General features: G+C 34.1%; 1 protein-coding gene across 2 annotated transcripts; it reads right to left on the bottom strand.

Moving 5' to 3' along the window:
• Positions 1-6388: 6388 nt before the first annotated feature.
• On the bottom strand, positions 6389-23731 carry chchd7 (coiled-coil-helix-coiled-coil-helix domain containing 7). Of its 2 annotated transcripts, XM_039754531.1 has the most exons (5): positions 23586-23731; positions 20564-20629; positions 16506-16573; positions 12003-12101; positions 6389-6643 (listed from the first exon to the last, which is right to left on the bottom strand). In XM_039754531.1, the coding sequence occupies exons 3-5, from the start codon at positions 16548-16550 to the stop codon at positions 6539-6541; spliced, it is 249 nt and encodes an 82-aa protein (XP_039610465.1). In that variant the 5' UTR covers positions 16551-16573; positions 20564-20629; positions 23586-23731; the 3' UTR covers positions 6389-6538. The 2 variants fall into 2 exon arrangements, with proteins under 2 accessions (XP_039610465.1, XP_039610463.1); XM_039754529.1 differs by lacking the exon at positions 20564-20629 and having other exon boundaries at positions 23586-23729.
• Positions 23732-23942: the final 211 nt, after the last annotated feature.

Genomic DNA, 23942 nt, shown 5'->3' with positions numbered 1-23942 from the left:
TCGTTTGTTTTTCTTTTCTTGCAACTTACTCTTTGACGTCTTTTAAAACACCTTGAACTGCATTGTTTGTATAAAAATATCAATCTGCCATATCTGCAATATTCCTCTCTAACACACACACACTAAATATATATATTATTCCCTTAATGTGATAAGTGGGTATTTATCAGTGAATATCTGTTAGGTGTGGCAATAGCCATTTTATACTGTTTTGGTTAAGCAGTTAAAAATGCATCTATTTCAGTAATAACGGCATTCACTTTAAGAAACACTGAACGCTTTCATGTATTCACAACTGCTTTACAATGCTGCCATCTGCTGTCCAAGTTCAAATTTGCAGTCAGCTTTCAAAAAAAACTGGCTCTGAATCCGGTGTTGGAATCCATTCTGGCTTCCCACAACCATTAGAAATTGATTAACCATGTTTGAAAATGTATGAATATTTGGAAAATTACCTTGCATTAAGATTCATTATTTCTTCGAACTTACAGATTTGATTTAAGTTAAATTTCTAACAAATTCATTCATAAAATTAAATTACTACAATACCCTTTTCTTTATAAAGACTTCTTTATGGTCTATGCCACCTTATTGTTGAGTGATAGTGGGCCACAAGTATCAGGTAGAAACCCTTACATGTGGTCCTGGTCAGTGACAGACACACTTATATACACAGCAATTGAGCATGATCAGAAAGCAAGTCTTTGGGACTAAGTGAAGAGACATAGGAACATGGGGAGAACATGCTTACTCTACAGAGAGAAAAATATATCACTCGGGCTTCTTTATGCTGCATGCTTACTGTATTGGGCTTAAAACCAGACAAAGAACTGATGCTAATCTGACAGTCAGAAAAAGTATGTTAGAAATCACAAGTAAAGATATTTTAATAATAAAGGTCAAGTCAAGCAGGAAGTGTATTAAGTACGGAAAAGGCAAACTAAAATATAAAGACAGTGAAATAATGAAGGCCCTACATTTCTATTTTTACTTAAGTTATGACAAGTGAAAAAGTTTTTAACTTCCCAGCAGTAAGAGATTTTCAAGAAGGTATTTACAGACAAACTGTTTAGTTTTAAAAGGCTGCAATCACACATTTATCCTAGAAAAGGTGTTCCCACATTTTTTTTTTTTTTAAGCCAAGGACACCCAAAATGTGGTACCATCTGACCAGGGTCCTCCACCAGTATAAACTCAGTGCTGCTAACAACATTCCCAAAGAATGATTCTGGATAACAGTAGACCTACAGTATTTATCAAAGGAAGTGCTTAAACATAGCAGACTACTAACACATCTGTGATCAAACATCACATTACCTCTTGTCCAGTGTTCTTCAATCTTGTTTTGAAGAGCACTGAGGCGAAAGAGTTGAAGCCACAATGACAAAAAATACACAGACTAACAGACTGCCCGACTAGAACTACACACTGCATGTTCAGTAGCAGCACAAACTACCATGTGGACAGGTGTTTGCTGGCCAGTGTACATGCCTATTCTTTTTGAACCAGTGTTCTCCACTTCTTTGAAAAAGGAGCACCACACTGTCGGGTTCTTTTACACAAGTAGATGGGGAACAATTACTCTTCTTTGGTAGCTTTTTCAAATGTAACAGTACTCCTCAGTGATTGATGAAAATCAAGATGCAGCATAATTTCTCCAGAACAAAGTAATTGTGAAAATGATATCTTTTCTTCCACACCCCCTCAAAATCACTGTGGCTACTGTTATAGATGCAAATAGTACTGGAGTTTTTGTAACTCTGTTCTTGTGTGTGCTGCATATATAAAAAGGCTTACAAAAACAAAGTTGAAAGTGATTATAAATATTTTAACACTAAACTAAAATTACTGAAGGAAATGTATTACTTATTTTGCACAATAGAGTTGGCAAAGGTGGATGAGTTTAAATACTTGGGATCAACAGTACAGAGTAATGGGGATTGTAGAAGAGAAGTGAAAAAGAGAGTGCAGGCAGGGTGGAATGGGTGGAAAAGAGTGTCAGAAGTAATTTGTGACAGACGTGTATCAGCAAGAGTGAAAGGGAAGGTCTACAGGACAGTAGTGAGACCAACTTTGTTATATAGGTTGGAGAAGGTGGCACTGACCAGAAAGCAGGGTACAGAGCTGGAGATGGCAGAGATTTGCATTGGGTGTGATGAGAATGGATAGTATTAGAAATGAGTACATTAGAGTGTCAGCTCAAGTTGGACGATTGGGAGACAAAGCCAGAGAGGCGAGATTGCGTTGATTTGGACATGTGCAGAGGAGAGATGCCGAGTATATTGGGAGAAGGATGTTAAGGATAGAGCAGTCAGATAACAGAAAAAGAGGAAGGCCTATGAGAAGATTTATGGATGTGGTAAGAGGGGACATGCAGGTGATGGGTATAACAGAACAAGATGCAGAGGACAGAAAGATATGGAAGAAGATGATCCTTTTAGGCGACCCCTAACGGAAGCAGCTGAAAGAAGAAGAATCCAGTGAAGTGTATCCCACTGGACCTTACTACAGAAAAGCCACTTGTTCCTACTACTATAGGAGACTAAACATAACACCAAATTGGTATAATAGAGATGGCAGGTTTAAGTGTTCATGTTAGAATCCATTCCACCATTTCCAAACTCAATGCATTAAGGTCAGGTTTGCAGGAGGCCAGAATCAATCCCACCAACAACTGGATGCGAAGCAGGAATCAACTTTGGATTTGGAACCTCTTTATCACAGCCCTAGAACTATACTTTTCCTCTGTGGGGTACCTGCAGAAAATTCTACTGAGTACATTTGTTAAGGTTACTTGTTTTTTTTTTTTAAACAAATTGATTATAATTTCAGCTCTTTAAATAAAGGGTGCTAAATAATTCCAATTAGACAACTTTTTTTTTTACACCACCTGTAGTTTCTACTCCCTAGTGGTCACCTATAAGATATCTTCAGAGTTATGATGATTGTATGATCACAGCTTTTACTCTAAGCTGTACAACAAGTACAGTAATTGCATGTCTAAAAAGATGACTTATTTACATATCCACTGGACTGGAAGCACTCCATTTCACCACTATACATTCTAGCTATAGTGATACAACTTTAGGAAGGTTGCACACTCTTCAGACAATGCCTACCTCTTCTGTTATCAGATGTTTGCTTGAATTCATCTGGTAAGTACTAGAAATATGGTGTGCACATCACTCAATGCACTGATCATGAATATTATTAATATACAGTACACTAGTAGCACAGAGACACAACAGGTAGGCTCTACTTCTGTTCTGAGTATTGCATTTTCCACATTTCCTGACACCCATTGCATGCCCATCCTACCTGGAAAGGGGTCTCTCTCTCTGAATTGCCTTTCCTAAGATATCTTCCTCCCCCCACTCCACTTAGGAAGTCTAGGCTGGGGAGCCGTCAAAAAACAGGTACTGTTAAAGCCCACGTGTGATTTTGGGCTATTCAAGGAATAAATTGTTTTTACCCTTGACTGCAATGCCTCCCTTGTGGACCACTCTTTCCTACAGAAATGTGTATATTCTCCAGCTGGTCAGAGAAAACCTGTGATTTTGATGTGAAACTAAGTTACAGTAGATGTTTTGCACACATTTCAGAAACAGTTTGCACCTTGAATATTTTACTTTCATATTAGGTTAGGCTTCCCACAATCCTTTCTATTCAGATAATGAACAAACTGGTAGAACGCCACATATCACACTAGCCAATTCTGCAAACAGTGCTTATCAGATTACTTAATTGTGGAGGAGTTGTGAATAATAAATTAAAGAAGTTCAGGAATTAGAAGAAGAGTAAAAAAAAAAAAATAATAATAATAATCCACTCCCGTCCATGAATTTAATTAAGCTGCTTGAAGAATGGTATGTTACATTAAAAAAATCATCCCCCATTGACCTTTTAAAGTTTTAAAAATGTAACATGTTTTCAGAACATCTTTGAGAAATACAAATATAAAATTTTGTATAAATTTTCAAAAGTAGAGCATGAAAATGAAATCATTTTACACACAGCCTCCAATTCAAAAGTTTCACCTAAAATCCACTTCTGTTGGCAAGCCAATTAATAATGTAACAAAAATTCATTACAAAAATTCATATCTTCCCAACAACCTTTATAACTGACCCATTTTTGTAGACAATTAATTGAGTTTAACAGGGTCGATCAACTTTATAAAATTTGCAGATTCAAAAAATTAAATGGCATCCAGTACACTCTCACACTGAATGATAGTTTGGCACAAGACACAAAAGAAAGCTTTGACGTGGTTATTAGTAATTAGGACTGCTAACCATTATAATGCATTGCCAAAAGCAAAATGAAACATTTCAGCATTTGGACATGAGGCCTCACTTAAAGCTTAGTAAACAAAGATCAATCCAACCTGCAAAAATCCAATATTCAAGGAAATACAGTAAGTTTCTACCAAAGTCATGTGAAAAACGTATCAATAAGAATCACTAAAGTACTATATACACTATTATTTTTTCTCTTATGTTAAATATTTCTGAGATGATTACTATAGCTACTCTACTGTAGTAAGGTCAGCACCAGGTTCTTGTTTTGTCCATCCATCAATCTGTGACTTGCACCTGCTAACACCAACTAATCAGATTGAATGAAATCAAAATTCAACCTCCATTTTTAGATCATGTTTTCTTTCTCTTTTCAGATGTGAGCAAAACTGGGAATCCCAGTAACTAAATTTTACACATCCCTTATTCAAATTCAGCCTCACTAGCCTTGAAGATGTGCCAGTACATTTCCCTGAAACACCCCAGGACCATATCCAGTAGTTATTGACCAAGTATATATTTAGTCAAAAAATGTACCATTCTGAATTATTTATTAACTACCACTGCTATCTGTCTAAGTAGGGTTGAAATCAAAGCAATCAGCATAGATCTCAGAGTAAAAATTTGCAGTTCACCAACTCATATTTTGCATGTAGTAATAAAACACAATACTAAAATTGTTTACAAAGTGCCATCGGTTGGAATGACTGAGACAGAGCAAACTGACGGACCCACCGACATTTGCCCCTTTATTAACGTGGATGATGCCCCTTTTTCAATGCAATACTGGGTCTAAAACTTTGAGTAAACATTTACTCCCATTCTGTTTAAGATTATGTTGTGCTATTTTGGAACAATTACTGTTTTTATCAAACTCATATCTAAATGTATTTTGTTCAGTTACCTTTCTCTTATACTACAGTACTATATACTGTATAACATTAAAAATGTATGAAAACTGCTTCAGTAATTCTCTTGAGATGACAAATACAAACCCTGCAGTTGATGCCATAGTTTTCTTGGGTACAAAGCCTGTGCTTCCAAAGATAATGGAGCATATCTATTTTGGCATCATTTAAGGCAGCATAATTAATTCAAACGGTCATTGCCATTATACACATCATGAATTAAGACGATAATACTGAAATTCAACTATCATGCTGATATTTTTAGTGACACATTTTAAATCATTAAAAAAAAGTCACCTACAATCTGTAACACGTTCTCTTAAACAATGCTTGAGTGCACTTCGGCTCAATACTACAGTGTTTTTAGATTAATCAAATTAAATGGTAGAAATTTTAAAAATGTAAGGTTGCCTAAAAAAATAAGTCTGTCAGCGTGCACAGCTGCATAGAAAGGAAAGTTAGAAACATTATTTCTTTCCCAGTATAACAGGACCTCTGAGCAAAGGTTTTTAACTAGAAATAATCTCCCAGTCACTTAGTACAGCTATGTTCTGCCCTACATATCACAGAACAATGTCAAATGTAGGCTGATCACCTTGAATATTTTTTCAATTACAAAACTGATGACTTCAGTCACACTGATGATTGCACACATACTACTCTAAACATGTCTTTGTGACCTTTAGTTGCATCATAGTACCAAAATCTATAAAGAAAAAACAAAACAAAAAAAATCTATTTGAAAACTGTCCCATTATTTGTCTCCCATATAGCTGATTACTGTATGCTCCCTGTCGATACTGTTCATGTTCTTTTAATCAAAATGTAATTTATAATGAATAACACATGAACAAATAAAAAGAATATCACACAATAGTGTAGTATACATTAAAGGACTTACTGTAAGCCTACATAGTAGTTCAGATGCATCCTTTACCTTAAGACCCAAATATCGTCAATCCTTTCTATGAAAAAAAAGTTCTGTAGTTGCTTCACAATGAACTTTAAATGCAGAGTAAACTAAACAAGGGCTCCATCTAGTTATAAAATGCTGTAATATACAGTATCTCCAGCAACTGTACTTACGATTTTGTTGTTCTGGATATTTATGGATTTTTTTCACCTACCCATCAAAGGGTTTTGGTAGCTAAAACACAATAACTGAAACTCTCATCTTCCCACCAAGGAAAAAGATATTTTTTTTAATATAAAGCCAATAAAACAATTTAGTACTTTTCTACAAATAAAAAGCCTTCTCACTTGTTAACTTATATTATTTTCATAAGGAGTATATTCAAACATTTACTATTTATTGCATAGTTAAAGTTAGGATCAATATGGTTTCCCTCCTATATCTTGTAATATCCTCACTCTCTCATCTGCAGGTGGAATTACTGGTTTCACTCCATCTCTCCTCCTCTGTGCTGCTATATTGTTCTGCAAGACAGAAAACAAAAGCAAACATAAATGACAAAAGGTGACTTTTCACTATATAGTTGCTTTTGTTATGACCAAGAGGTGAAACTAAACTGTTCCCCAATCTGTCAGCATTTTCCTAGATTAACTCTAAACATAATGACTTGTAATTGTACATAAAATATCAAAAAATACAACTGATTTTCTTGTCTTATATGTCATGATGCACACAGATTAGTTTATGGTGAGTCCATGAAACAGACAAAATGCTAAGAAATACATGACAAAACGCTACCACAGAGCTAATGTATCCAAAAACGGTTTCCAACTGAAGACATACAGTGCACAAGAATAAAACATAGAAGACTAACAGTTTAAAATGCACATTTGTCTGCAAATATCTCAATTCCAAGTAAAAAATAAATAAAATAATACCAATTTTGGTTTTTGATGTTCCAGTAGAGAGAGCTGCTCCTTTTGTGGTAGAATAACTAAATGTAAATTGTAATATTTGATAGGGCCTGTGAGTGTTTGTTGTTTGATTTAGTCAGAACATTATCTAAAATGTAACCTTACAAGATGTGAATTTGTTGCCTTGCCATAAAAAAAAAACAGTAATACAGTACATGTATATCATGGATGAATATGGCGGCTTGTGTTTTGGTAACTGCACACATAATTAAAGGCATTCCATAAAAACTGATTCATAACTCATCCATTTGTTTTCAGAACTCATTTACTTTATTACAAGGCTCTTGGGAGTTACAACCTACTACGGCATTATCACGTTCAAGGCAGGAAAAAACCCTGGATAAGACACCAGCCCATCATAGGGCACATTTACATAAAGACACTCTCATACCAGTTCAATTTAGATTAATCACTGAAACTAACCTGCACATGTCTGGACTGTGGTGGAAACCACAGAACCTAGAGACATGAGAAAAATATGCAGACTACATAACAACAGAATTCAAAAGAAAGTTCTTGCAGCTGTGAAGCAGCAGTGTTTATTACTGGGCTCCTGTGCCAATTAATGACAGATACTACAACAGCAAATTAATACAATCAGCAGAATCAAAAAAATATTTGTTTTGTCAACTGTGTATAATGATATTATATTTAATCATGCTATATTGTTCTTCAGAAATTGTACATTCACAAGTGTCAGATGATAACTATGTAATCTTTAATGAGTAATCTTAATAAAGTGCAAAGTGTACCTTTTGCCCTTATTCTTTTACTGCCTCAAGTGATGCTAATTAAACCAAAAGTGGACTGTAATTTACAAAACACTTCTCCCTTCCCAGCTCTACAGATGAAAGCCGCCTGGGTAACTGCTGTGCAGAAGCTTCCTTAAATTCACTCCATATGTTCTTTGTCTTTCTGATGACACTCTCACCACAGATGTAACATGCTTATTACAGTGGCTAAGAGAGTTGTTGTTTTTAAATAAAAATTTGCTTCGGTAACTACAAAAATGCTTTGTGTTTATACTAATTTGCACTTTTAAACCTGTAATTTAGAAACATTTAGTAATTGCATCTTCTATGAAGAAAAGATGTACAAAATGTTTGTTCCTATTTTGCTACTGGAGCAATTTTAAGCCAAACAAAATTGATTATATAAAAAAAATCAATTGTGTTATAAATAAAAATATATATACTGTACATATATAGTGTGTATGTACTGTATATATATATATATATATATATACACACACACACACACATACATACAGTATATATGCTTAAAAGAAATCATATAAATTATCTAAACCACTGCTGCTTTTAAACAGAGAAGTAGCATACTAATTGGGTAGCACAGTGGTGGTGAAGTACATAGAGCACTGCTGCTTCAAAGCTAAAAATACTTCGGGACAACTCCCAGTCTGGTCACTATTTATATAGGGTTTGAAGTTTCTCCCCTTGTCTTCAAGTGCTCTGGTTTCTTACAGTATCACACAAGTTGCATGTGTCTTGTTGACTGTTGATTCCACAGAATGGTCCCTTGCAGTGATGCATTAGCATCCCGTCCACGGCTGATTCCTATATTGCAAATAAGGCAGACTACATGGACTTTGGCTCCCCGTCACTACTTTTAAGACACTGGATTTAGAAAGAGGAATGAGTGGATTTTTTTTTATTTTATTTTGTAAATAACTAGCAGTCAAGCAAAGTGAATAAGGGAATAAAAAACATTTCCCACGTATTTTTATTATGAAGTCTGATGCCCTTGTTTGAAATACATCAAATAGAGGTTTTAAAAGAGTGACATACTTACAAGTTATTGTGCAGCTGTTCCCAAGTCAAAAACCCAATGTTTACAAAGACAATTGAGGACACAATGTGACCACATGTATTTGAAGGTAAAGAAGTACAGCATAAACTTTTTTGCTTTTAGTATGCATAAAAAAAAAGAATAACACACTGAAGCAATTATTTTTTAAGTATTCAATGCATAAGAAAAATCTTTTAAAAAATTCCAATGATAATATAACACTTAAAACACATCAGCTCTAAAACTGGTGCAAAAATGACATTTGAACAAGATACTGTGCACAAAATAGTCATTATGAACATACTTTCAAACTCTGGAGAGAAAAAAAAAACAGTATTGCATAAATAGTTTTAGAATTTACATGCAACTATATAGTAAATTAATTTGTGATATTTTACTTTCTAAATGATTTTAGTTGCTCTACTGTCAAAATTCATCTTTCTAGATAGATAGATAGATAGATAGATACTTTATTAATCCCTAGGGGAAATTCACATAATCCATCATAATCTACCAATATAATAAACTTTATTAATCCAATTTCAGGGTTTGATGGAAATTAAATTAATTCCAGCAGTATTGGACCTAAGGCGTGTAACAATCGTTGACACAGTGCTATTATTTTGCTAGGCACACATTACCACCCCACACCACCACCTCAGTCAATTTAGAATTGCCAGTTAGCCTCGTGTACAGATTTTTAGGTTGTGGAAGGAAAAAGTGGCACACCCGAAGAATATCCAATATGGGGAGAATGTACAAACTGCACGTAAGCAGTCCCTGAACTGGACTCTAAATCCAGTCTGCTGGAGAGGAAAGAGTATAGCACTAAACAGTGAGCCACTATGCAGCTCCAAGGTATAAAATTTAGACTCAAATAACCTCAATGGTTGTAAATTAACTAATGCATCCGAGCATTATTGAATCTGCTTTGGAGTTTGTTCTTTCAGAATATACTGTAACTTAATGGTTGGCAATACACCAGTTAATGTTAACCCATTCTTTAAATTATTTAAGTATAACAACCTAAATGTTAACAAGGTGATAAAATCCACAAATACATTGTTCTAAAATGTGAAATTTCTTCTATAGCAAAGTTACATTACTAGCAAAACTGTGTCTTTCCCGCAGAGAGAGAGGATCTGGGCAACAGTTGCCTTAGTTGTTTACATTGCGAGAAAAAAAAAAAAAAAAGATTTTTACAAGAAAATATGTTTTATTGACACAAAGAAACACCTAGAATGTTTCATAGGTGTCAGCATCAAATCAGGTGATAGCCGTAGTCAAGGTTAGCTATCAAGACCATTCTAATTGTTTCTCAAAAGTGTATATTTTGGGCTTCCTAAAAAACCTTTCTTCATCATTATTCTAAAAAAAATGTATATACCTTGTCAGAGATCTGTAGATTTCTTGGTTTTCACACAACTGATAAATGTTATATTTTGCATCCAAGAATGCAAATTAAATCATGGCTACAAAAAGTTCTCAAGAATTTCTGTCACCTTTTTGCCAGTTCCTCTTGCAGAAGCTACTAAAACCTTGGCGTTTTACAGAAGCTCAACTAATAAGTAAATAACTAAACACATAAATACTATAATAAATACACATAAGAATTACCAAAAAAGAAAGAAAGAAAACTAAAAAGAACAAAACTGACTTGGCTTAAGATAAAAAGAGCAGTCACAGTGAGGCATTAAAAGTCATACTGCCATTGGTACAAAATAGCCCCATTACAGTTTCTACAAGCGCAATTGCTGAATTATTCATTATTTGAAAGTACTCAATGCTTGTGTGTCACAGAGAGAATGTGTGGCATTGTTAGTAAAGGCACTCAGTTGTGTCTTCATTCTCTCCTGTTACTACTTCCAGCAAGTTGAGACTGCATCCTATAATTAAGCTTGTTTTTTTACTAGCTTCTTAAGTGATGATACCAACTCAGCACACTACAGAGAGTTACACAACAAGTAAAGGGTGTCACTACCCACACTATAGGATCACAGTCACCTACGAAAGAAGGAAAAAAGTCTGCTCTGCCCTTTACTATATAGTCCCTCTGTGCTATGAGACCAGTACACCCTGCCACTGATGTAGACACCCAAGTACTTGTAGCAATGCCCCACCTCCATATCCACTCCCTTTTTGTTGTTGATTGTCAGATGTGTTTGGATATATTGCTAGCTGGAAGGTCAATCTGCAACCATGCCAAAATACATCAATTCTTAAAGGAAAACATCCAAAATGCACTATTTTATTTCAAAGGGATTATGAATTTACTTTGTTTGTATAAATCACTCTTTTGATGCCACATATGATGATGATATGTGTGTGTGTGTGTGTCTGACAAAAGCGTTCAATTTTGATCTCATCTCTTAATTGTGACTGATTTCAATCAAAGTCCCAATGGTCTAGTATTAACTAGGATTTTGAGCTGTCAACCATTTCAGAAAGCCTGTTGGGATGAACAGTTTATCTGTGATTCTGGTATTCTTTTTTTTTGCCTCTATCAGAATTTTCCTTACCATGCCAGGAGACAGAAGGCACATACAACTTCTATTTGGCAAGTAAACAACTATTTAACATTATGATTATTGCCCTAACACAGCTAATTGGAATATTTCACTTTTACTTTTTTCTACATATTGCTTGACTTGTAAACATTACCAATCAGTTTACCAATTTTATTCACTAATTCTTCAACTTTTACCCATGATGACAAATGAGGAAAGGATCTAGAGTAGTTGCCTAATTTTATACCCTGCTGAAACACCATGTTCTTATGATTAAGGTTGTATTTAAATAAGGAGATATCACTGCAGATTCCAAAAAATAACAAGAATTCAATAACATTGATACCCATGTTTCTTCCAAAGAAACAGTATTACACATTTTAAATAAAAGACTGCAGTTTCCCCTTCATCTCATTATCTGGGAAATTTAGTTTAAATTTTTTAAATTATTTTTTCCATCTCCGAACTGAAACTAGGGTGTTAATCACATTTAAACCCAACATAAACCCAACATACAGTATGCATGTTTAATTAAAAACAAAATGCAACCTTGTTCAATATTTTAAAATGAAACATACAAAGGAAAGGCTTACCCAAAATGCCCTGCAGTTTTTATAGTGTAAGAAGTACAATGTACACTTGTCCTTGCTGTAATTATTCATATCTAAGCACTTCCTGGAAGCATCTGATTCCTTTGAGAGGGAAAAATATTCATAATTTTAAAAATTGCTTAATTATATCTTTTTGCACTCATTATAAAAGGCACCATATGACTTTTATTGCAGAACAAAATGCATCTGTATATGAAAGTAATTAGTAGGTTATTCCCAGAAAAGCAATACAATACAGTACAGTACAATGTATAGCAGAATAGAGTCAGAATCATTGCTAAAAAGTAAAGAAATTTAATAAACTAACCACAAGTTCCTTTGAATGCTAAATTGAGAAGATGGGTTTATAGGCATAACCTAAAATATTCATACAGAAGGGACCTCAAGGGCAGACAGTCAAAGAGATTGGGAAATGAAGAGAGAAATGGCCAAGTACATATTGAGGCTTTAGAATAGCAAGAAATCTGTGTTAGAATGGTTTAGGTGTCTGAGGAGTTCTAACATTAGCATAAATGAGAATTAAAATCCTAAAAAGCACATACAAATAAATTTACATTTTATTGTGCTAATATGTAACAGTTCAAAAACTGTTTGGCAATTTGGCAGAAAATAACTTTTAAGTGAGTTCAACATTTATATTCTTTAGTAGACACACATAAAGCTTAGTCATTTACTGGGATAATTTCACATTCACCCAAGAATGATACTATACACCTATTACAGTACATAGTTAAGATCTTGATTACATATTATTTCTTTCAATATTTCTTAAATGTCATACTTAAAATACATTTTAATAATTCATCTACATGCATAAAGAAAATAAGCAAATACAGTTTTAAAATCAGGTAGGAGACACACAATAATGCAAAATTATTTACACATTAATACAGTGTATACATTGAAATATTTGTAATAGTAAAGTGATGCAATAGGCACAAACAGAAAGGGTACAACTATAGACCTACCACAATAAATTGTCCATATCGGAATGAATTTCTTACAAAAGTTGGGGACCAACAGATTTTACAGTCATTTGTTAATGATTTGGCCTTGATTTTGAAGCTCACCTGGTGCACCCATATTTATATTTTCCAGTCTTTCACATAATTTTTGTGATGCTCCCAAGAATTCTTTATACAATTCAAAATAAAGAAATAAGTGATTTAGCCTGCTGAGCTAAAATGTTCCTGCAGTCCTGAAAGCTACACTAACTTTAACCTGTCACTATACGGTGATGTCATTGCAGTAATTAATGTAACAGGTTCTTTTTTTTTTTTAAACAATAATTATTCAGCTAATATTTAATCTAGTGAAAAGGCATTAAGCTTTTTAAAATATAGATAATTCCAAAACAAAACACTGGCATTGAGAGTATGAGTTTATTTATTATTTATTTGTGGAAGTAAATATAATTATAATGATACTACTCAATTCTAGTGCAAAATAAATTAATACAGCTCTATGCTAAGCATGTAAATAAACACATTTAAATATACTGTATAGTAGCCAGCCAACAAGAGAAACTACTAAAAGGAAATATGGACAAAAACACTCATACGTACCACAGTATGTAACCCAGCTGAGCAATGGGGCTATGGACTTATAGTTATAGTGTAGACATATAGTGTTCCATAGTTTCAATAGTTACTGCATAATGTTGATTCTTCAATCATTTATACACCACTTAAACAATTCCTTTAAGATTACTTACTATTTGACAAAATTTAAAAAGTAATCTTTATCATTTATTCTTGCATGTAATTTGATCAACAGATAAAAAGTCTATAATTAACAGGTGTGAAATGATGACAATTCCTTTTTAATTTCGTATGTACAATAAGACTAATGTACAGAATTAACCAAGTTGTCTCCTTCAATTTTGCATTTTCCAGCTCTTTTGTGACTCATGAGGATATGGAAATGTGGTTTGGAGTTCAAACCAGGACAATGCCCTCACAGCTGACTACACAGAGATCTGTGGAAATCCAGAATATAGTGAAGAGAAAAAAAAAAAGCTAGTTCCTTGGCACAGCTCATTGTTCAGCCACTCAGAACCGCACTCTCACGCACTATTAACAATAACCGGCTTTCCATTCATAAGTGCAGGAAAGAAATGCAAAGAGTTTTGTAACCTTTACTATAGTTAAAAACATGAGATACTAATGATTTAAGTTTATGGATATTCAATAGGCTTCATTATTGACAAATGTAATCCATATTCAATACTTTCCTTACATAATATTTTGATTGAGTCACATTTTTCATTTTTGGCATCATAACAAAGATAAAAATATCCCATACTTTTTGTATGTGTGTTGTAAACATCACGTGACAAAACTTAAGACATACAGTAACTTAAATGTATTTAGTAAGAGTTTTTTTTATAATAACTATAGAAAAGCTCATAGCTGAAGAGTTAAATAAATATCTGCTAGACTAGTTAGCTTTTGATTGGCACACCATCTACGTTTGGTTCCTGCCTTGTGCCTGATCCTGCTTGGACAGACTCCAGCCTCCTGTATCCCCAAACAGATATGCAAATTGAAGATTGAATGAATGAATGGATGGATGGAAATTACTTGTTGATATAATTTATCATGTAAACAAAATGCAATTCATCTGTAATTTACTTCTATCATATAGTATAGTATTTGGCATTTACCTCAAACTACACTGTAAAATATATTTATTAATAGAATACCCCTCCCAAAAAATGTTTAAATCTGTTACTTACTTCATGTTGTTTATTGTAATGGCTCAGAAAAATGATCAATCTAATGTTTTTATGGAAAATTTAGATAAAGAGGCGGAGGGGATGGACAGGTCTTCATTTCAAAACCTCAATCTCTTTTGAACAAGCTCCTCTTCTGTTTATGACAGAATTTTCCAGAAGGTGTTTATTTAATAATATTTCAGCAAAAACGTGTGTTTGGGATATTATCCGCATAAGATTGGATATCTGACATATGGATTATGCGACACAATTAAATTGAGACTTTTACATGGGTGTTTCAATAACGTTTAGTGTTGGTCCCCATAGAAGCCTACTGTGTCCGAAATCTTTGTTATCTCCATTCTCCACAAAAGCATGATATCCAAAAATTTTCTTCTCCATTACTACAAATAACACAGAGTAAATAACAGATTAAAAACCATTATCATTATTAGGTGGAATATTCCTTTGATACAATATTAAGTGCACACAATATAAAATCTCAGTGTGGTTGGTTATTTTAGTTTCAATGTGTATAATTTTAACCCTATTCTGCATCTTTATTTCACTATATTTTTAGTGCATTTTACTGCCTATACCAGACATGCATGGATCCTCTTACATGATAATGTAATAATTTTATTCCCAAAATAACTATGTCATAATACTGATAATGTAGTAGCTACATAAAATAAATACTACCTGATTGATTGAAAGGTAACATTGTGGCTAGTGCTACTGCCTCAAAGCTCCAGACCCCTGGGCTTGAATATTAGATACAGGTAGTTAGTAACACACACATCTTTGAGAAGTGAAAGGAAAACTTAAATATCCTAACAGAAATCCTGAAACACTGGGATAACAAGCAACCTCAGTCATCAATAAACAGGAAAAGTAGAATATAACTGTGTTTATCTACTTATTTACTTTATTTTACCATGCTAAATATGGCTGTCTGTTGGTAATGGCAGTATAATTCACACTCTAACAAGTGAAAGAAGTTCTTGCAAAAAATCGGGAGTGGTCTACCCTAGACTTTCTCGTACACCGAGATATGGCGATGGATATTTGAGGAGTAAACTGCAAGACAATGATTATATTTTTCTATTATGTACATTAAAGAACCATTAACAAAAAATCAAATTAATAATATTTTGAATAATTATTATAAAAGTAAAGTTGAATAAATCAGACTCTACACCTGCATGAAAAAGAAGAAGTACCACTTCCGGTTAGCCAAAAATGCTCAAAACTTGATAGAAATCTGCGTTTTGTACCTAAAACTTGTAAGAAAATTTTGGTTGACCTAACTGAAAATGTACTCAACTTATTGTGTTTACATACACATACACAGATAGACACACATACATAATTCCAAAAATGGTATTTTCAGACTCAGGGAGGTCTAAAACATCGAGATTCATCAAAATTTAAAAAAAAATCAAATTTGATGATTACAATAATTTGCCTATGAGAAAGTAAATTGGACTCAGGGAGGTCTAAAACGTTGAGTGTCATCAAAATCTTGAGGTCAAATTTTTGGATGATTACAATACTTTCCTTATACTTTGTATATGAAAATGTAAAAATATATATATATATTATATATATATATTGAAAGAGTTTAAAAAAATTGAAAACGAAAACATAAATACTTTGCAACTTTTTGTGTATAACAAACACACAAACACCATAAAATGTTAGTTGTAGTTTATTAAGTTTTGGTGAGGTCTATAACAACTATTAAATTATATAGAATGCACTCTTACCTCTAAGCACGGATTAATGTCACTGTCTCTAAGTTTCCTAGCCATCCTCTGAAATTTCCTTAAGCAGTCTACAAACAAAAAAATTTAACAATAATAAAACCATTGGACAACACTTAAGTGGGTCAATTGCCTCACTTATGCTAAGCAATTTAGTATGGGTTGCTCAAGATGATTAACATTGAAGTTTTTTTCTATGAGTTTAAAGAAAATATAACTTTGAATCACTTTCTTAAAATCTTTTGCCTTTTATTCCATATTTCTTTTGGTCAAAATCCAAATTAATCACAAAAATATACTAAAGTGACAAAACACTAAATATTTTTAGAAATCCTTCAATATCTGCCAAGGTACTCCTTCCAACAATTTATGAAACCTCTTAGTTGCAGTATGAGGTGCCAGACAAGAACGAACTCTGGATGGGAAGCCAGTCTACCTCAAAGTATATTACTGCAAACAAGAACACTTACATCTAAGTATGTGTGCAAGGAATCTCAGAGTACCCAGAAGGAAATCTCATGATGACATAGGGAAAACATGAAAATCACCAGGACTCTTCAAATTTGAGGCAGTTGTGCTAAGTTCAGAGTCAGCAAATGCTGGTCTTTTTATTATAATCACTATTAAAAGATAAAAACATTCATCCATTCATTTATTTATTTTCTAAACACATTATATGATGATCAGAGTTGCAAGGAAGCTGCAGCATACCTCAGCAAGCAGAGAGTAAGCAGGGAACAATCTCTGGACAGGGCACCAGTCTATTGAAGGACAAACACACAAGCCAACCTCCACACGCACAAGGGCCAAATAACCTTGCCACTCTACTGAACCTGCATGTATTTGGTATGTGGTAGGAAACCCATTCGGACATGAGAAAATGAAAACTCAATGCTGGGAGAGGCTGGGACGTGGACCTCAAATTTCTTATTGTGAGGCATTAGTGCTACCATTGCGCTACCATGGAAAGACATTATTTATCCATGCAGCCACCCATCCATCTCCACAAATGTATCCATATCTGAATGAAGGGAGCTGGACAATCACAGTACAGCAGTAAACAGATAACTGTCAAGCAGCAAATGTATAGATTCTGTGAGAAAACTAATCAAAATACTGATGGTTCATGCAAATTCCATACCTTAGCCTAGAATAGAAGCAGCTTATCATAAAGATAAAACAGAAAACAGTTAAACACTGCCATATCAGACACACACAAAAAAACTATAGATATATTTACTGCATGCTTTCAAAGAACAAGTACTGTAGTAGTTAATAATTTGCCATTTAGAATTTGGTTCTTGCCTTAAGATGTTTGCTAGAGACCACACGGAGACCCAAGTTCAACTGTGAAAGCTTTCTTTATGTCAACACCCCCCAAACTTTGGTCCTTACTTACAGTAATTGGCTCCATGCTGCATCTGAATGTCAGTATAATTAAATTAGCAAAGAAAATCAGGTATTTACAAAGTAGTTAATTCTCAAATCGAGGGATTAAACCATATTTGTGCATAAAACCATATAGCATTACATGCAAACTTAAAACATCACCATGATATATGCGTAGAACACCTTGTCAAATAATTATTTTAATTTATTGGCAGTGGTTGACTACAAATTGTAATTTCAGCTTAGGAAAGTAACTTTAAGAAGACTAAGTATCCATCCATCTCTCTAACTCAATCCAATTAACTGCCACCCAACTAAAGCCTAGTTTGGTATCCCTGGGAGCAAAGAAGGATCCAACTCCAGATGTGCAAGTAGTTCTTCAAAATGTGAAATCAAATACACCCCAACAATGGGACAATTAAAAGTCACCAATCAACCTAACACTCCAGAAAGTCAATGAAAAGACTGGGATTTAACACCAAATTTCCTAGAAACAGGGAGAAAAGTCCTATCTAAACACAAATGTGAGCAAGACAGGAGCCATTCTGCACAGAACACCAGTCCATTCAAGGGTATGCAAACCCATATTCACTCCAATGGATTGAAACAAACATGCATTAATGATCTGCAGTTTTAAAACCGTTTATAAACTGAGCACATTTAAACAGAATGTAACAATGCAGTTTCTTCTTAAAAGCGTTTCTTTTTGGTCACAAACTGCCAAGTGTGGATTCGTTGTAATGTATTTATTAAGCTGACACTATAGTCACCAGAAGCAAGTTAACAAATCAAATGTGTCCAGTACAATTGTTTCTATATTTTTACAACTAGTGCAGTTAGGTTAAGAGACTTGCTTTGGGTTATGCAGTGGGACGGTGATGGGGAAACTCCTAAGAAAAGCACATGTGACAATACAATTACAACTACTCCAGCAATCATAATAAATATAAACTTTTTTTCGAATATTTGCTTGATAGTCAATATTTACACAGGAGTAACCAAAAAAAAAAAAAAAAACTTAATATGCTTCCCAAGAAAAATAATTACTATTAAGAGAATCTAAAACAATTCTCTATACATTAAGACAGAATGCAACTTTTGACCCAAGTTTTTTAAAAATTTCAGACTTGGCTGGAAAATGTAGAAATTTTCTTTTGGGTGTGTAAGTGACACTGCTATTTTACAACACTTGGACGATATTTGTTTCTTAATTAGGGTTCCTTCTTCAAGTAGTCCACCAAATCGCTATGTACTTACATGGACTTTGCTTTAAAAATGCAAATATCTTCTTAATATTACAAAAATGTCAGGAGTGTGCAGGTGCATGCATCCTCTACCATGATCTAGCTCCAATATTGGGTCTTTCTTGCCCTGTGGCTGTTACAGTTTGAGTACCTTCTGATTAAGACAATGTACAAGAAGTATTGACAATTAATAAATAAATATGGGCGTATTTGATTATTTTTCTCGTAAAACTGATTTATTTTACTATTTAATTCATTTTTTAGTAGCCTGTCTCCTCCTCCTCCTGTAATACTGAAAAAAGCTTACAAAGCCCCAAGTAACTTTTAGGAACTATTTTACCATATTCTTTTAAAAATGTCCAAAGGAATATTCCTTACTTATTTTGGAAAAAGTTTTATGTAGCAATCTTTGTAATTAATTTAATTTCTATTTTAAATTATCATTGTAGGGAAATATAGAGGCATAAAGTCAGTTCTGTTGTTTCACAGTTTCATGAATCTTGAATTTGAAGTTTGGTCTACACAGGTTTTACTACGGTTTTTCCACCCACATCCCAAAGATAGATTAAATGTCTGCCATAAAAAGGGCCCATATGGACGAGTAGGCAAGTGTACACAAAATGACTTGTAACACCATCCAGGATTGGATCCTATCCTGCGACAAAAGTTTCCTGGATAGGTTGTGAACCTTCTGACAGCACAAAAGGTAACCCAGCATCTGCTTCCTTCCAGAGATTAATGTATTTTGTTTTTTTTTTAATATTTCCCATATCACTGCTCTAAGATGTTTCTGAGAAAGATAATTCTTACATAAAACAGAGAACTAATAAACAAAGAACTATAGTTCTTTCGGTAGAAAGTGCTAAAGTATAAATTTGATAAATGAACACTCTATCACTCTCTACTCAAATACAATCTTTCAAACCGAGTTTTGAGTTCAGGAATTGGAGGAGGAACAAAAGCCCATCCTAGCAACATCAGGCACAAAATGTATATCAAATCTAGATATATCATAAGTCCTCTGCAGAGCCCACACACACAAAAGGGGAAAATTTTTGGATTTTCAAATAAACCGAACACATTCATCTGTGTTAAATCACAAGGGTTACAAGTTTGTTTTTAAAAAAATGCCTTAAGTGCCTTAATTCAGTTTGTCAGCAACTTCATACACTTCAGTGCTTTATAGTCAGTTTAGGCTTTATAAGAAAAAAATGTTTGAAAATGAATTTGATTCAATTACATTTGTTTACATATTGACCAAAACCATTAAGCATCAAAATAAATATGAAGGAATGTTCATTGCAGTACCTTTGTATTAAGTTTGGAAAATAGAAGTTTCTTATTAAATACTACATTTGATGAACTGTTTTCTAAAGAAAAACAATTAAAGCATTTCATAAAAAAAAACAAAAAAAAACTTGAACATACTGTCTATATTTAGCAGTCAGTTTCACTTTCACCTTGGATAAAATGAGACAAAAACAGCTGAGAAATCTAAGAAAAAGCAACAGAACAAAAGGTGTTTTATTAAATTTGTACATCAGAAATTGTAGAGGAATCGAACAATCATTTTCAATAAAAATGTGTCACCTTCTTCGCATATTTGCCACATGCCAGCAGGAATCTTGTTATTTTTTTATCTGAAATACAGATCTATTACAGCATTCATATGCAAAACATGCTGTTTCTCTTTGCATGAATATCTTCCACTAAAACAGGGGTGTCAAACTCCAGGCTTGGAGGGCCACAGTGGCTGCAGGTTTTCATTCTAACCCTTTCCCCAATAAGTGACCAGTTGTCACTGCTAATTAACTCCTTTTCCTTTCGTTTTAATAGTCCCTTTTTAAGGAGTCAGTCCTCTAAATTGATTTGTTTCTTCATTAAATGACAGCCAAACAGAAATGAGATGTGCAACGTGCCAACAGATGACCAGCTAAACTGGGAGTACAAAATCCAACAAATTTCACTCCAACCAATCTCTTAATGAGAAGCCGATTCTTGCTGTTAATTAAGCCCCTTATTTAATTCCATGACTTGCTGCTAACATTCTGCCACAGCAGACATTTCCAAAACTGTTTATTTTCTGTTTTTTCTAAGAACACCGTCAAAATGTTTTGGTTACCTGAGAGATCAGCCTTACTGAGACCTTCATTTTTCTTTATTTTCAGATATTGCGTAATGAGCTCGCTTTGTGTCTCATTATTGCTTGGCTGCAAATTATGGAAAAAGAGACAACTAAGAGGCTTGAGTCACATTAATTAAAGCTAAGGCAAAAGAAGTTAATTAGCAGCAAAAACTGGTCACCAATGAAGAAGATGGTTAGAATGAAAACCTGCAGCCACTGCGGCCCTCCAGGAATGGAGTTCGACACCCGTGCACTAAAACAAAAATCTTCAGCAAAATAAAGCTGGATAACCATTTCCTAAAAATAAATGTTACATTCAATTTGGACACAAAGCATAAAATGGTATTATACTTTATTTTTAACATAAAATTCTTACCAGTGGTACAAACTAATGTCTGAATAACAATATTATTCTCCCTGCAAACCGATTAGGTATACCCTACTATGTACAATATATAAATACTATGTTATGTACATACATATATAAATATATTCATGATTTCATTTTTTGTCACATGTACACACTCAAGGGTATAAAGTGAAATGCAGCTCAGTGAGCAGCCTGTACTGTGTAATTGTATTTAAAAGTATACATTAAAAATAGATATAACATATTAAAAGTTCAGATAGAGGTATAATAATTGTTAAACAGTTAAATATATATAAATATATATTTACATAAACAATTGATGACTATTTTTACAAATTTGAGGAATGTCTTACAAGATATCTATTGATCTAAAAGAGACCTTTAGTCACACACATATATATTATATACAGATATACACACACACACTACTACTATACAAAGGTTTGGTCACACCTAGAAATTGTCAAGTTGTATGAAATGTATACCTTCGTTAATGAAGATATGATTAACTGAGCAATACAGCCAAGACATTACTATTTTTTCATCAGCAGTCATCATGCAATTACAAAGGTTACTCCAATAATCAATGAGCATTTATAATTAATTACAAGCTAAGGACTTTACAGTCGTAAGTGAATAATAAATTAACAGGCAGTCATTTCAAGCTGTAAAAGCCATTAGAAACACCAGTAATCTCTTGGCTATATTTTTAATGTTACCTTGGTAAAAATGTACCAATTACTATGAAAAAGCTGACCATTTATATATACATACAAACACACACACACAAACAAAATCAATGTTTTTGCTGTCGTGTCATCTTTTTAGTTAGCCAATAAAGGGTGTCATTTTACTTGGCTTTTCTGTCGTGTCATCAATAATTCCTGCAGCAATTTTCATGGTTTTCCAACATCTATCCTTTTGGGTAACAGACTAGGTAATTTTAAGCATGGTGGTTCAGTGGTTACAGCTGCAGCATCACGAATCCATGGCAATGTGCAGCATATTCTGTCTTCTTTTTCCGGCAACCGCTTTTTACACTTGGTCCAGCGCTGGGGTTTGTGACAGGTCCCAGTTCCCCGAGGAGTTCCAGTATGTTACGTTAGCTCATACAATGTAAGACTGCAACGTTACGTTTGGAAACTGAAAACGCGTACCTATTTTCCCTTGAAATGTTGAGATTCAGTCCAGCGTCTCGTAAGACCCAGACAGGTTAATGCTTGACTGCAAAATGAATAAAGTGGACCTTACAACCAAACCCATTATCCGACCGCACGGCTTCATCATGTTGTACAATGTTAAAATAACAATATAACAGTGACGTTAAACTCAAAAGGCTCAATGATGATGCGAGGGTAATTTTTTTTGTTCTATATGTTTTAACCATCGTTCTAGATCCTGTTCCAAGGTGACTTGCAGTAGTGGTCTTTTTTTATGTACGAATCTTGGTACTTTTCATTCGGTCCTAAATGGCAACTTGTTCTTCCATTCACCCATTTTTAACCTGCTTATCCAATTCCTGGTCACCTACAGCACTGGACGTAAGGCAGAAACTAGCTTCGGACAAGTCGACACCCGAGGCACTTATCCACACACGCTCCCGTAGTTATCAGTCTTACTAAATAGTTATTATTAACGGGTTAGCAATAACTTTAATCAATTCTACCTTTACAGCCGACTCTACAATACAGTACACGCTCCAAATAGTATTCTGCCGTGAAAAAGATTTACGTGACAACATCAATGTAATTTTGACAAGGCCGTACTGTAGCGTGCTTGCTACTTCTTTGAGCTCAGTTGTGCAGGTGATGCGAACATGACTTGCTGGAGGACAAACTGTACAGCGTACACAAATGTGCATTTCTACTGGGGACAATACGTTTGAACATTATATTAGCCCCCTGAAATGGTTGTGCACAAGTGTTCATTCACCCATGTGCATTTACGTTACATACCTTAGTTTCCCAAGAAATTTCACTCCAGCACAGGGTGATCACATTAGTTGGGGCGTCATTAACATCTACAACCTAGCTTGTGCTCTTTTAGAAACACTGACAGCTTCTTGCACCAAAGGTGGAAAGCGAAATAACATTGATTTCCCGCCTCGCGAAAGACAAGCATGGGCTCTCACCAATAGAATGATACTTTTTTCCCATTATCCCGCCTTCCATATCAAACACACGCCTTCGGAGTAGTGAATGATTGACATATTAAATTACCAATCGGAGTTTCCCTTTGTGCAACAATCGCCACTTCGGATTGGTGCCTTTTTAGACTGATGTCACACTTAACAAATGAGAGAGAGGAACTCA

This window comes from Polypterus senegalus, chromosome 5 (genome assembly GCF_016835505.1).
Source record: "Polypterus senegalus isolate Bchr_013 chromosome 5, ASM1683550v1, whole genome shotgun sequence".
In the NCBI taxonomy this organism is placed as follows: domain Eukaryota; kingdom Metazoa; phylum Chordata; class Cladistia; order Polypteriformes; family Polypteridae; genus Polypterus; species Polypterus senegalus.
The sequence above is the reverse complement of the archived record's forward strand: the minus strand, read 5'-3'. Positions and strand labels throughout refer to the sequence as shown.